Raw genomic sequence first — 13,491 nt, forward strand, 5'->3', positions numbered from 1 at the left:
TCAAGCCGATTACAAATTGGATGGATAACCTTTGGGCCTTCTGGATTTTTACGTTAAAGAGAAAGAAAACAAAATTACAGCTTTTCCAAATAAGATGACATTTCTTTCAGTGTATTTCACTTCCAGATGCTCGGTATTCATACAAAGAGGAAGACATTTCAAATACTTGACAGTAATCCAATACGGAAAAGTAGTCAGAATGCAAATATAAAGAACATTTAAACTAACCCTCTGTACCAGAAAGCAATCAAGCGGTGCTTCAGGCTGACAGAAGTTATGCAAATAGGTTCCCTGTATTAGCGCAACATGCAGCCTGGGGAAGGAAAATCTGTTAGAACACAATTCAAATTCTCGTGCTGACAGCAAGATTACAATTTGCGGCTTACTGTTCCCTTTAACTGTAGTTATGAAAAAAAAAGGCGCCCCTCCCTTTGAATCTCCACTACAGAAGGGATTTGATGTTCAGAGTGTGGCTTTCCAGAAGCCACCTGGTCTTAAAAAAAAATCCCCAAACCATAATCCTTCAGGTTTCACCCGGCATGTCGTCACTGAAATCAGCTGGTGTAGAACTGGAGTTACACCCTGGCATTAAGTTTTGCATTTCATCAAAATTTAAACATAACCAGACTGAATAAGCGTTTGGTTTCCTCTTCCCGGCCTTTTACCTCAGTGTCTGTCAACGAAGCCTCACGACTAACATTCGGATGGTTTTATCAGTTTTACTAAGCCTGCGGAGCAGCCGAGTGAGCGATGTCCCTAAGGCGATTACACTGGGCCTGGCAGGCGCTTGGGGCGGGGTCCCTGCCGCCGCTGGGGGCCGAAGCGGGGCGTTACCGAACCGCGGGGCGCGACGCCGGGGCCGGCACCCGCGGCTGGGGCCCCCTCGGGCCGGACGGACACGTAGACCGCAGCCCAACAGCCGCCACAGCCCGCCCGGGCCGCCACCCTCCGGAACTCGCCTGCAGCGCGGCGGCACCGACCAAGTCGGCGGCCGCTGCAGGCCCCGCCCCTCCCACCGCCACCGCCGGAAGGACCCGCCCCTCGCGCTGCGCCGCGGCCGGCGCCCAGGGGGCGCTGCTCGGTGAAGGGCAACGGCCTCGTGAGGGGCGGCGCGCAGGCGCCCAGCGGGATCGTGAGGCGGGGCTGGCGGGGTGCGCGCTGCCCGCTCGGTGCGCTCCTTCGGGCGCTGGACCCGCCCCGCCGCCCATTGTCCTCTCGCCATGTGACCGGGGACGGTTACAAAGCATTGCCCCCCCCCCCCCCCCCGGCGCTGTTATTTGTGCTGAGTCACGGCGCGGTGCTGCCCGGTGCCGCGGGGAGCCCGGCGGCCGCCGCCGCAGCGCCAGACTTCCCTATGGGGACGGACGGTGCCCGCACCCTGCTGGAGCAGGCGGCCACTCTCACCCTGCAGACCGGCAACCTCCTCAACTGGGGCTGCCTGCGCAAGAAGTGCCCGGCCACCCCCGGCGAGGAGGTGAGCGGCGCGGGCCCTGGGGCTTCCCCTCCGGGCGCCGCGGCGGGCGCTTGCCCTGAGGCGGGGGGCGGGCTGCGGCGGGCGCCTGCGCGGCGGGGTCCGGGGAGGGCCGTGCCGCGGGCGAGGGGCCGGTGCTTCGGCGTGGGGCGCGCCAGGTGCCGTCGCCGGCGAGTGCGGGGACGCCCAAGCCATGAAAGCGATATCCGGAGTAGGGCTTGTTTTTCTGGTGCCCGTCATCGAGGGGGAAAAAGGTTTAGTTGTCCCTACGGCGCGCGCGCCCTCGAGGAACGAGATGAGAACGGCAGAAGAGGCTTTTTTTTCTTTTTTTTTTTTGTGTGTGTCTGTTGTGCGTGTTCTGCCCTGTCGGGAAGCGGTCGGGCCTGGGCAGCGGCACCGCCGGGCCGGTCTGGCTGCCGCGGGCCGTGCCTGGCGGGCAGCGAACCCGTGGCTCTGCGGCGGAGCGCGGCGGGAAGCCGCCAGGCTGGCTGTGCCGGGGGTCGAGGCCGTCGCCGGAGCAAGCCGCACCGGCAGTAGCGCGGAGGTGTCCCCTTGCCCGCGGAAGCACTTCGCCGGCTCTGAGTCTCTGAAGAAACCGGTCCGTGTTTCTGCTCTCGGGGAACGAAGAATTAAAACGCTTGCAGGTTGAAGTATGTTTGTGATGGCAATGAGATCCCTTGTACTTCTTTAGCAAGAGGAAGATACGAATAGATACAAGCTTGTATTACAAACGATGAAAATTCTCTTTTCTAACCTGAAATTAATAATTCCTTGGTGCTGACGCGTCTCAGTAAGATTAGTCGTTGCTGTTTTATTTAAAGAATATAGCTGTCATTCTTTACTAAAGAAAGATCGCTTTAAATCGCCACTTTAAAACCATTACCTTTAGCGGCATTTGTCAACACTTAATCCTGATAAAATGTCTGGACATCCTGTGGCCGTGAACTTTAGAACTACTGTATTTGCTGTCATCTGAAAATGGGTATTTAATAATCAGAAGAACTATGGTTTTGTCTGATTATTGCTGTGTAGTGGCACTGTTGATAATCTGGAAGTTGGCTCCTTGCATATTAATCAAGTACAAACGGTGAGAAAGGTGACTGGGAGGATGATGTAATACGAAGTAAGAATTCATCACACTCGTAGTTAGTTTTCATATGGTAATCACTTTTTTATTTGTTCTGGTTGCTTGTTACAACATTCTGTAATCTGTGTGGAATAGGGCTAGATTCTGTAGCAAAGAGATAGCTGTATCATAATGGGCACCTTTGAGTAGTTTATGGAAGTTTATTAAATAGAGAGTGGCCAGTGTGCATAACTAATCAGTTAAGGTATTTAATTTAATTTGTTTATGGGGAAGTCTGTATTTAAACATAAGGCTGCCTGCCTTCCAGAGTTGTTGGAATTCCAAAAGCAAATAATTGTAATTAATTACCAGAAACAAAGTGGCTTTTAACTCTTCTATTTGGTGTAGTTTGTGGGTGTATAGTTCTCAGTGGCAGAATGTAAGCTAAAACTTTGCAAGCTATGAACCCTAATGTTTGGGGATATAACTGTAATTGGGGAAGCTGGTCAAAGCAGTCAAATACACTGCGCTTTTCACATGTGTTGAGAGAAGGGGAATGGCGAGGGAGGCCTGTGCGTACTAACTGCAGTAGAAATATAAAGTGTGAGAGTTGTGAAGTAGCAATATACCGAATATACGTATTTAGCACTTTCTCACTTTCTCTCAGAAAGGAAAAGATAACATTTTAAGTTGCATCAAAATAGCTGAGGAGTTGCAGCATTGTGAATAGCTGTTTGCAGGGGGGAGTCAGTTCTTGCCTTTTGGCTGAGCTGCTGTTTTCATGCCATGAAGTGCATGAAAATGCAAATGACTGGGAAAAACTGTATTGAGTTTGTGTCCACAAAGTATTATTACTGTATTATGTCTTAAACTTTGTGATAACCAGTTTTATGGGAGGGTCGTTTCTAGCTTGTGCATGGTATTACGGGCTCTCTGAATTCATGTTAGGTGTCACAGGAAATTGCTATTTAATGGTACAAAAAGTGTGTATGCACATAGATACAAAATATATTGCTAAAAGTGAAGTAAAGCAGCTGCTCGTGGAAGTGTTCCTACCTGTGGCAGATACTAGTCTTGACAGGACATTTACTTAGCCTGCAGGGTAACAGCTCCTGAGATGTATCAGAGGGAAGCTAGAGCGTTGGTGCAGCTAAAGCACTGGAACAATATGCAGTTAACTTAGCTGATTTAGACTTAATAGTTATGCCTTATTCTGTTCAAGAAAATCCATGGTCAGGATCCTAGTCGAGTTTATTTTGCATCTGTGGATGCAGGAAAAATGCAAATGTGGGGTAGGATCTGGATGTGCCCCCTTCAGTAATGAAAGACTTAAAAGCATTAGTGGTTTGGCCCAGTGGAATAGGCAGTAAATGGAGAGGGTCAGGTTCATCTTGGAAAGAGGAGTAATTAATATAATGAGTATTTTGTGATTGATTGTAAAGTCTCAGTTCTAACAATGTCACAGCACATACGCTATTATCTGACTGCATTATAACTTAAGAATCTCTGTGCAAAAAAAAAAAAAACCCACCACCACCCCACATGCCAGTTCTTGCTTGCTTAGCGTTGTTCTTTCCTTTAAAGATGGCATCGGTCTGAGAAATAAATGAAGTACAGTATTTGTGTTACTGCTAAAACTCTTTGTGAAAGAGGAGAGGAAAATATGTAAGTAAACTAGTTTGAACAAGTTTAAAATGGAAGATTCTTCTGTGGCTGAAGGAATGGTATCATTAGTTCACTTGCGCTCTTACACGCCTATGAGTCATTGTATTTCTGTGCAACTGTAGCATACCCACACTTCAATATGAAAAAATATTTTGTAGGTGCGGGACTGCATTCAGAAAACGCTGACTGAATGGAGCTCAAACATTGGACAAGACCTAAATCAGGTAGGAGAGGTGTTACATATGTTATCTATATTACATGTGAAAACAGAGAATATATAGATGGTTATTGATTTTAAAATACAAATGAATATATTAAATTTCTGTAAAAGTATCTGCAGCTCCAGATATCTTAAAAGACTATTTCTCAATCCCTCTTTTTTTTTTGGTTTTTTTGTTTGTTTGTGGGGTTTTTGTTTTGTTTTGTTGTTGTTTAATGTTTAGTAAATTTGGAGAGGTTAAGAAATACCAAAGTAAAGAATCCTGGCAAATAAGACCATTCTTAGCAAAATAAAAGTCTTGGTCTGCAAGATTTCAAGTTCATTTTTGGGGCAATCAGCAAAAAAAAAAAAAAAAAATCAAACAAACCCCTGTATACTTTAGAAGTTTGCTAGCATGCTTTTAAAAACTCAGTGGAGAATTACCTAAACTGGACATGATAAACTAGACAGCTGAAGATCATCTTGTTCGGAGGGAAACTGTGAAGAGTAGCCTTGGTTCTCTCAGAAGTATTTCTGAAGATGCAGAAGTGGAAATTTTTCCTTGAAGAGCTAAAGACTTTCACATAATTCTTAAAACCACAGTCATGGGCATCTGACTTCAAGATCTCTGTGTATTTGCTTGCTCCTCTTTCACTATTGCTTCTGAAATTCAGTAAAGCAGTAATAGGTTCCCACTAAATACATTGTTTGCTCTGTGAAATATTGGCATGCTTCATTTAAAAAACAAAAACAAAACAAAAAACCCACAAACTTTCCTGACGGTTTCTTTGGCTTTTGTTGCCAGTTCTTAGTAATGGTGGCATCAACTGCACATTGCTGCATTCCACACTGGAGTGTGATGAGGCTGTTATTGCTGAATGATTTGTGGAAGATCTAATGCTTGGTCAAGAAAAGAACATAAATAAACATTTGTCTCTGCAAGATGTAGTGAGCCATTTAAAGTTAATTATTTAGTGTGAGCTAGGTTTTACTGTTAAAACATGTCAACTGCATAATTCCAAATTCTTTTATGAATTATATTGGTTTCCAGTAATATGAAAAAAAAAAAACCAAACACTTTTGTTTAAGATGTTGACTCTTATGGAATAACTTGAAGACTCACTTGAGGGTTTTTTGGTAGGGCAGCAAAAATTACCAGAGAGTTCTTGGTTGGGGGTAGGGTGGTATATATGTGTATATAATAAAAAAATCTCATGTAGGTGAAGCCTTTAAAAAGTAATCTTGTACCAGCTGATAGAAGATGTCAGACTAGTCTTAAATGAGGACAGAGGGTGAAATCTCAAACTTTCCTGATTTTTAGTTTCAAAATTATTGTTTTAAATCTGTATTTACAGCATTTTAATTTTGGTGGTGTTTGTTTTTTGTTTGGGTTTTGTGGTTTTTTTTAGCTGGTCTTGAGGCTTTTGTTTTTTTAAAAAGCAAGGCAGTTTGAACTGACACAGCAATCCATTCACGTCAGAAAATCAGAACACTACTAAGTCTTATTCCAATAACTCTCATCAGTAATTAATATTTTTTATATTAGGGGAATATAGGGCCTTTCATATAGCGTCATTTTTCCTGTCCTTCCTTCAGAGATCAAGAAGTATTGGGTTACTTTCTGTCATTGCATTTTTATACTATCTTTGTTTCTGACTGCTGTAAGGCTTTTTGGGGATTTCTAATTAATTCAAAACGTTCTTCAGAAACTTACTGTTTCTTCTTGACAAGTTGTTCCTAAGTCTCATGTACTTACTACAGGAAATACTGGAGGCTCTGGAATGTACTGTAGCTCAAGCTATAGAAAAAATAAATCCTGAAGAAAGGGATGAGTTGAAAGTATCAGGTAAGAGCATAGTCAAAAAGCCAGTGGCATGAAAAGGTTTCATACGCAGTTATTAATAGGATGTTCATATATGTATATTTTTCCATTGTGTTTTGTAGTTGTAAAGTCAGATGACATCAGTGCACACTGTCATACTTTGTGTAGTCTAGAAGTTTGCTAAGAGACTTGAATTAATATTTTAGGTTTTAAAGCAGCTCAGCATTTCTCCAGTTAAACTTACATCCCCTGAATACATTTTAAATATATTTTGTGAATCTTTTACTTTTTTGAAGCAAAGTATTACAGATAATACTATGATTAAGAAATAGCATTGGAAGCACATTTATTTGCATAATTTTTCCAGGTTGAATATGATGAACTTGAAGGAGGCAATCCAAACTAATACTAGTACATTTTGAGACTCAGCAAGTTGTGACGAGGTCTGTTTGTACTGTTATGTTTGGGGGCTTTATACAGGTTGTTACAGTTACTTCTTAGTGTCTTGATGCTTAAATCCTAGCTTTAAAGCTTATTAGATCGTCTAACTGGATGGTTTCTTGTTCTGAGACTGCATAACAACTTTGAAATTTAAGAGAACAGTGTCTGTATTGGTCAGTCACCTTTCAGAAGGTGAAGTTTTTTCCCCAATTTTTGAAGTAATTGGTGTATATTCTAAGTACTCTTTACCCAAGAACTCATAAGGGGTGTATATAGCTATATATTTAATAATAGCTGGCTTGTTCAGTTATTGATTCCAGTTTCTTTGAAAATAGCAAAACTTTTCATCGTTGGATCAAACTCTTCATCAATTAGAGATGCAGTTGACATGGGTAAGTGTGAAACTCAAACTTCTGGTAGTGCTTCTTTTTTACTTTAGTATTTAGAAATAAATTCAGAGACTTCTCTAAGAAGTGTATTTAGTGACTGTCACAAGTATATCCTGTTTTTCTCTGAAGAGGGACTTGGGTAACCAAGTCTACTTACACATTAAGTTCAGTCAATAAAGTTATTAAATGGGGATCACTGTAACCTTCAGTCCACAAACTCAAATCTGATTCCTTGCTCCAAGCAGGAGGAGGTTTTTGTTCTTTCATACAAAACTTGTTAACCAGTGAATAGCATGTGGTGTTTTAGTAACAGTGATGCAATAGTTCTTAGCAGTTGTTGTTAGTTGCCAGTAGTTTTTAACATGATGAGCTTCGCTAACTGCAGTATTTCAGAGATTTTTTAGGAATTAAAACAGTATTGCAAGCAGCTGATGAAATAGTTAAGTTTTATTGAAAATAGAATACAATGTCTATACCGATACCTAAAGTTTTGTTTGCCTAACGTAGCAGTAATTGTGAGCAGCACTGCACTTTACCACTTCAGAAGCATAGTTGGGCGTTACCAAAGAACAAAGGGTCAGATATCCTTCTTTTCTATTGATATCACAGAATCACTAAGGTTGGAAAAGACCTTCAAGATCATCAAGTCCAACTGTTAACCAACACCACCATGCCCCCTAAACCATGTCCCAAAGGGATCAGTATATCCCAGTTAATAGCCTCTTTATTGTCAGTTGTAGTACCATTTGTTAAAAATAGGTTCATAGAATCCTTCTCCAGAAGAAAATAATTTATTTAGTGGCTTAGTTTTGTTCTTTTTGCTGTGCAGAAGAGGCCTCATGACTTGTGTATTTCCTAAAGCTCAGTGACACTCCAAGACTTGCCACTTTCTCTCTGACACCGTATTTGGTGTGTTTTTCATCTAAATCATCACATATGTCAAATAGTTCTCTTAGCCCATGCGCTGTACTTTGGTTATAGTTTCGGGTGAACGTTAGGAATTTTGGAAGAAATTGAGAGTGAAGGAATCAAGAATCGTATGTCATCACTGTCTTCAGGGAAAAATATGGTTTTAACACCAAAAAGGAAAAAAAGCTTCACGTTTTGTTTGGTGGTGGGGTTTTTTTGGGGGGGGGGTGGTGGTGGTGTATTTTTTTGGTTGGTGGGTGGTTTTTTTTTCTTTCCCTAAGACCTACAGTTGAAGCTTGGCATTCAGCTGTATGTTTAATTCTTTCATAAAAACATTGTGGTGTTATCCGTGACCGCTGATACACTCAGAGTTTCAAATGGTGAATGGAAAGCTAGCAGAGTGAAGCAGGAGGTGTGTTTTTTGCTGAACGTGAAAAGTCATGCTGCTTATGTTCATATATCACAAAAGATTTTGCAGTCTCTCTGTTCTTTTTCCCCAGCGTGTTCTGCCCTTGGAGTTGCTCAGTTAGACTCAGTCATTATTGCTCCACCTCCAGCTGAAGATGGAACTAGCCTCTCCTTGGAGTACTTGCAACCTTACTGGCAGGAACTTGAAAATCTAGTTCAGAATAAAAAGATTGTTGCCATAGGTACCTCTGATCTAGATAAAACCCTGTTAGAGCAGCTGTATCTGTGGGCACAGGTGAGAACAAACTTCCTACATGTAGTATTTCTAGGACGGAGTAACGGTTTTGTTTCCTGCCATGTTTTTATAAACTTTTGTTATAAATGGTTTTATATGCAAAATATTAGTTAGCCCTGTTCAGCATCTTATGGATGGTCACAGTGTAGTTCAAGGTGGGGGAGGCTCAAAGTCTAGTTGTCACCTGTTCAGTGGTTTTACATACAGGCCAGCAAAGGCTGGAAACCATGGGGTCTGTTCAGTAGCAGGTTCTTTGAAGCAGTTAAGGTTTAAGTTTTGAATGCTTTTATGTTTAGGAAGGAGTATAAACAGTACTCTTGAACCTTTAGATTTATTCCAGTGACTCTGAAAACATAACTGTTTTCACTTCAAGCTGTGTTATGAATGAGGGATTTCCCCTTAGAAAAATGCTGTTTGAGTGCTGAGCTTAAATGTAAAGAGGAGGACAGGCTATGAATCAACTGGCACAGTATTTTGTTGTCCAGTGTGACTAATTGCCTCTTGTGACATTTAAGTGATGAAGGTTTCACAGGATCATTAAGGTTGGAAAACACCTCTAAGATCATCAAGTCCAACCATCAACCCAATACCACCATGCCCACTAAACCATATCCTGAAGTGCCACATCCACATGTTTTTTGAACGCCTCCAGTGATGGTGACTCCTCCACCTCCCTGGGCAGCCTGTTCCAATGTTTGACCACTCCGTAAAGAATTTTTTCCTAATATCCAATCTAAACCTCCCCTGGCACAACTTGAGGCCATTTCCTCTTGTCCTATCGCTAGTTACTTGGGAGAAGAGACCAACACCCACCTCACCACAACCCACTTTCAAGTAGTTATAGAGAGCAATGAGGTCTCCCCTCAGCTTCCTCTTCTCCAGACTATGTGCCCATGTTCATGTAAGCTTATGGATTTACTGTTTCCTTATTAGTTCTTTGAATACTCATCTTACAACATTTCTTTTGTGGTATGTGATCATACTGTATCTGTATAAGAGGTCCTGCTGAGAGTTCTGATCTGTGCTCTTTGCTGTTTTGCATATACTGAGAGGATGATAATTGAGATTAATGACCACTTGATGGTGATTGTGGATGCAGTCTGTGATGAGCAGAGAGTCAGTGGAAGAGAGTCCCTTTTAACTTAATCTGATCTAGGCACTTAACCTGAAGGCATAGGAGACTGCAAATTATATATCCTTAATAATTTTTTTTTTAAGTATTTTCAAACTAACACCCTATAATGTTTTTACTACAACCTGCTGCTGTTTAGGGAGTGCAGCAGACAGGAAGCCAGAATGGGTTAGTATGTGTCTTCTTGTGGCAGCACCTGAAGTCAGATCCTGTTCTGTTTTGGGACCTGTGCTGCAGGAAATTGCAGATGGAAGAGTTGCCTGTTCAGTATCATGCAGAATTAATTAGCCTCATTCAGACCTCAAAACAATGGTTTTGTTCAATTTGCAAATTGTTCAAAGCAAAATTTCTGTTGTAATAGAGGGCTTGGGTGGAAACAATTAAAATAAGTACATGAATAAACTTTCTTCATATAAAAGTATTCTGTTACTTTCAGGTGAAACCAAGCAGTAATCAGGTGAACCTGGCTTCCTGTTGTGTGATGCCGCCTGATCTCACAGCATTTGCAAAACAGTTTGACATACAGCTGTTAACTCACAATGATCCCAAAGGTAAGGTTTTGCTGGATAAGAGAATACTTTTAAATGCATTTATTCAGTACAAGATCAGGAATAATCTTTCTCTGAACTTCAAACTTCATTACATTTAAATCCTGAACAAGGGATTCTAAACGTTTCACCTCTATAAAATATTTCTATTAAGTTCTTGCTTTTGCTTCAAGAAAGAGGGGGAAAGGCAATCTTCTACCCTTGGATAGTTTCTTGAAATTGTTTTAATCAGAGAAAATAAAGTAAATAGAAGAATAAACTACTGAGAAATTTGTACTACATATGTTCAAAGAATAGCTTATTTCCATAAAACATGAAATGACGGTTGTATTGCTGAGGGCCAGTACATGGCAAATGAAAGTCTACTTGCCCAGAACTTGTCTGCGAAATAGCTTGTATAGAAATGTTGATGGTCAGTTTATTTTTTTTAGTAGTTTGGTAATGTTAGACATATAAAATCTTTATGGTTTAAGCAGGATTCTTTCAAAGTAGTGACTTCTTAAAAGAACAGTGTTACAAAAGGAGTTGGTGTAAATTCTTTGCTTGTTTCATGCAGGGATTCATTTATTAAATGAAAGCTTCCAAGTCCTTCAATCATTTAGACTCTATACCAGCTACCTAGAATATGCTGGGATATTATATTAGTTTCTCTCAAACATCATCTAATCTTCTTAACTCTAATGGCGCTTTAAATACCTTGCTGGAATTGTAAGCGAGAAGTCTTAAACAATATTTAGTTAATTCCTTCCCTACATTCTTCCTTATGACCAACAATTTGTGATGATTGTTGTGCTTCACTCACCTCTGCTTTGTCTAACTAGCTCCTCAAATTTAATTTTCATTTTTTTCCTGCTGATGTGTCTGCTGATAACTGCATTTCATATTGTAGAAATCTCAGTTAATTAGTTTTGTGGGAAGTACTCAATAGTGCAAAAAAGTGTCCTGAAGATTTCTTCTGTAATATTCAGCTGCTTTTACCTTATGTGCATTCCAGAAGAGTGGATCTGTGGAGTATCTGGTACTGCTTAAGATTTTTGACTGTAGGAAAAGGCTTCTCTTACTAAGTGTTGCTTTTTGCAGCTGTTTATGTGACATTATTTAAAGCATGAATATCCCTTTTTAACTTCAGAATTACTTTGTGAAGCAAGTTTCCAAGAAGTTCTTCAGGAAAGCATCCAGAACACGAAAGCACATGAATGGATTCCTTTATGGCTTCTCCGGTACTCAGTTATTGTTAAAAGCAGAGGAATTATCAAGTCCAAAGGCTATATCATGCAAGCTAAAAGAAATGCCTGTTAAAACACTTCCTTTTTTTTTTTTTAATGGCTTACTGTTTTAATTTCTTGGGGATGGGTGGAACATTTGCTTTTTTTCACAGAAACACTTTTACAGCATTTGTAACAAAGACCAAAACTTGTAATTATTCAGTGTGGTGTCAGCAGGAATGTCTTCAGTGTTCTAACACTATTTTTCTTTCTTAACCTGTTGACCTGTTCATTTAAAATATGAAATATTTTGAGTTTGATTTTTAATTGAAATTCTCTATAGAGAAACAGTTTAAAATATTTTTCTTTGTATGACCAGTTCACTGTAAAATTATCATTATATTTTAGCTGCCATTAGGTAGTATAGAGAAACTTGTACATTTTTGTTTAAAAAAAAAAATAAATTTCTCTTAAATAATAGTTACTTATCTGGTAGGTACATAGATTTCAAGGACTAGTTTTTATAGCAAATTGTCATATTTTATGAAAAATTAACCCCTAAAATTAAACTGGTATCTCATTACTTGGTATGTATATATAGGCAAGTCACCTGTTTAATTTGTGTGGATGGGAAAATTGGTTTATTTTTAATGTAGTGTAAAAAACCTCTATGATTTAGAGAAAATGGCTCTTCCAAATTACTTTCTGACTGTTACTTGAATTCCTTCTGGCTTTTTTGTGCCTCAGTATGGTTTGTTTAGTGTTTGCACAAGTGTTTTGGCATCTTCACTGTTCGAAATTAGAAAATGTATTATTATGTGAAAATTTAAAATAAGAATTGAAAACAAGTGATGAAAAAAATCTGTTAAAAATTGAATTGTGCCTGTCTTCTGAACTGTGGCGCTTTTTTTTATTGATACTTGTGAGCTACACAATCAGAATTACTCAAGTCAGAACAGATAGTAAATGTTGAAGCTGTTCACCACAGGATTGTCTAAAATGGATGACTTCTTTTGAGCTTGCCTAGGGACCTTTGCCTGAGTGACGTTTGGAAATGATGCAAGCAAGGGTTAGCTTGAAGTTAGATACGTTACTGTTTGGCAGTAGCTTAGTGCACTGGCTTTTGAATCCTAGAGAGATGGCTGGAGCTAGGGCAAGGCTTCTGGATTAATGTAGTCTTTCTATTGAAGAGGCCTTTTCATTTCCTTGGCCTTTAAATCAGAATAGATGGCAAAAGCTCAACTTGTAGATCAGCAGGAGCTTGACACTGAGTGTCTAAAAATCCTCATTTTCCTTTTTATTTCAGGCAGGAGCAGGGCTTTGTAATACAGGTACTCATTAACTTAGTTGTACATATTTTGAGCTTTGGACTGTAAGGGAATGAATTTTTACCAACATCTTTCAAATTCTGTAATGTAGGCAGCTAGTGGAATTTGAATGCTTGTACGCAGTGTCCAGAGCATCAGCTTCCTATAATCTATTCCACTAAGTTAAAAGATGAATCTTTTTCAAGATACCTTTTGAGTCCTTAAACATCTTACCTGTAGGTGGCAAATACTGGGAAATTCTCCTGGGCTTCTTCAGCTCTTTTAATAAGTGAGAGGGAACTGGAACTAGTAATGCATCAATAAAAGTTTGAAAATTTTTCTCCTAATCAGAATGTAGTCGTTGTTTTGAGTGCTGGCTCAGTGTGTATTGGAGTTTCAAAATCACGAGTTTCATTTTAAATGTCTCTACCAGCTTTGAGTTGTGTGCTGCTGCTGATTAACCACTGTCTGTAAATTCTGTCTCTGTTGGGCTGTTGACAGTCTGTATTGTATTAGACTTGCATGTGTGCTCAGTTTTATAAATTGAAATGCTACAAAACAATGTACAGGCTGCTCTAATGGGATATTTATTTATTTCCTTTCTGTAAACTGTTAACAGTTTGCTTGCTGTAGA

At 40.2% G+C, this 13,491-nt stretch overlaps 1 protein-coding gene across 2 annotated transcripts; it reads left to right on the forward strand.

Annotated features, from left to right (window-relative positions):
- The first annotated feature begins 1,276 nt into the window (after nt 1–1,276).
- On the forward strand, nt 1,277–12,127 carry GCLM (glutamate-cysteine ligase modifier subunit). 2 transcript variants are annotated; one of them, XM_082002877.1, is made up of 7 exons: nt 1,277–1,474; nt 4,361–4,426; nt 6,163–6,247; nt 7,000–7,056; nt 8,463–8,665; nt 10,234–10,348; nt 11,475–12,127. In XM_082002877.1, exons 1-7 carry the CDS (start codon nt 1,355–1,357, stop codon nt 11,642–11,644), a joined length of 816 nt encoding a protein of 271 aa, XP_081859003.1. In that variant the 5' UTR covers nt 1,277–1,354; the 3' UTR covers nt 11,645–12,127. The 2 variants fall into 2 exon arrangements, with proteins under 2 accessions (XP_081859003.1, XP_081859004.1); XM_082002878.1 differs by lacking the exon at nt 4,361–4,426.
- Nucleotides 12,128–13,491: the final 1,364 nt, after the last annotated feature.

This window comes from Phaethon aethereus, assembly GCF_964289735.1.
Source record: "Phaethon aethereus genome assembly, chromosome: 8".
Taxonomy (NCBI): Eukaryota; Metazoa; Chordata; class Aves; order Phaethontiformes; family Phaethontidae; genus Phaethon; species Phaethon aethereus.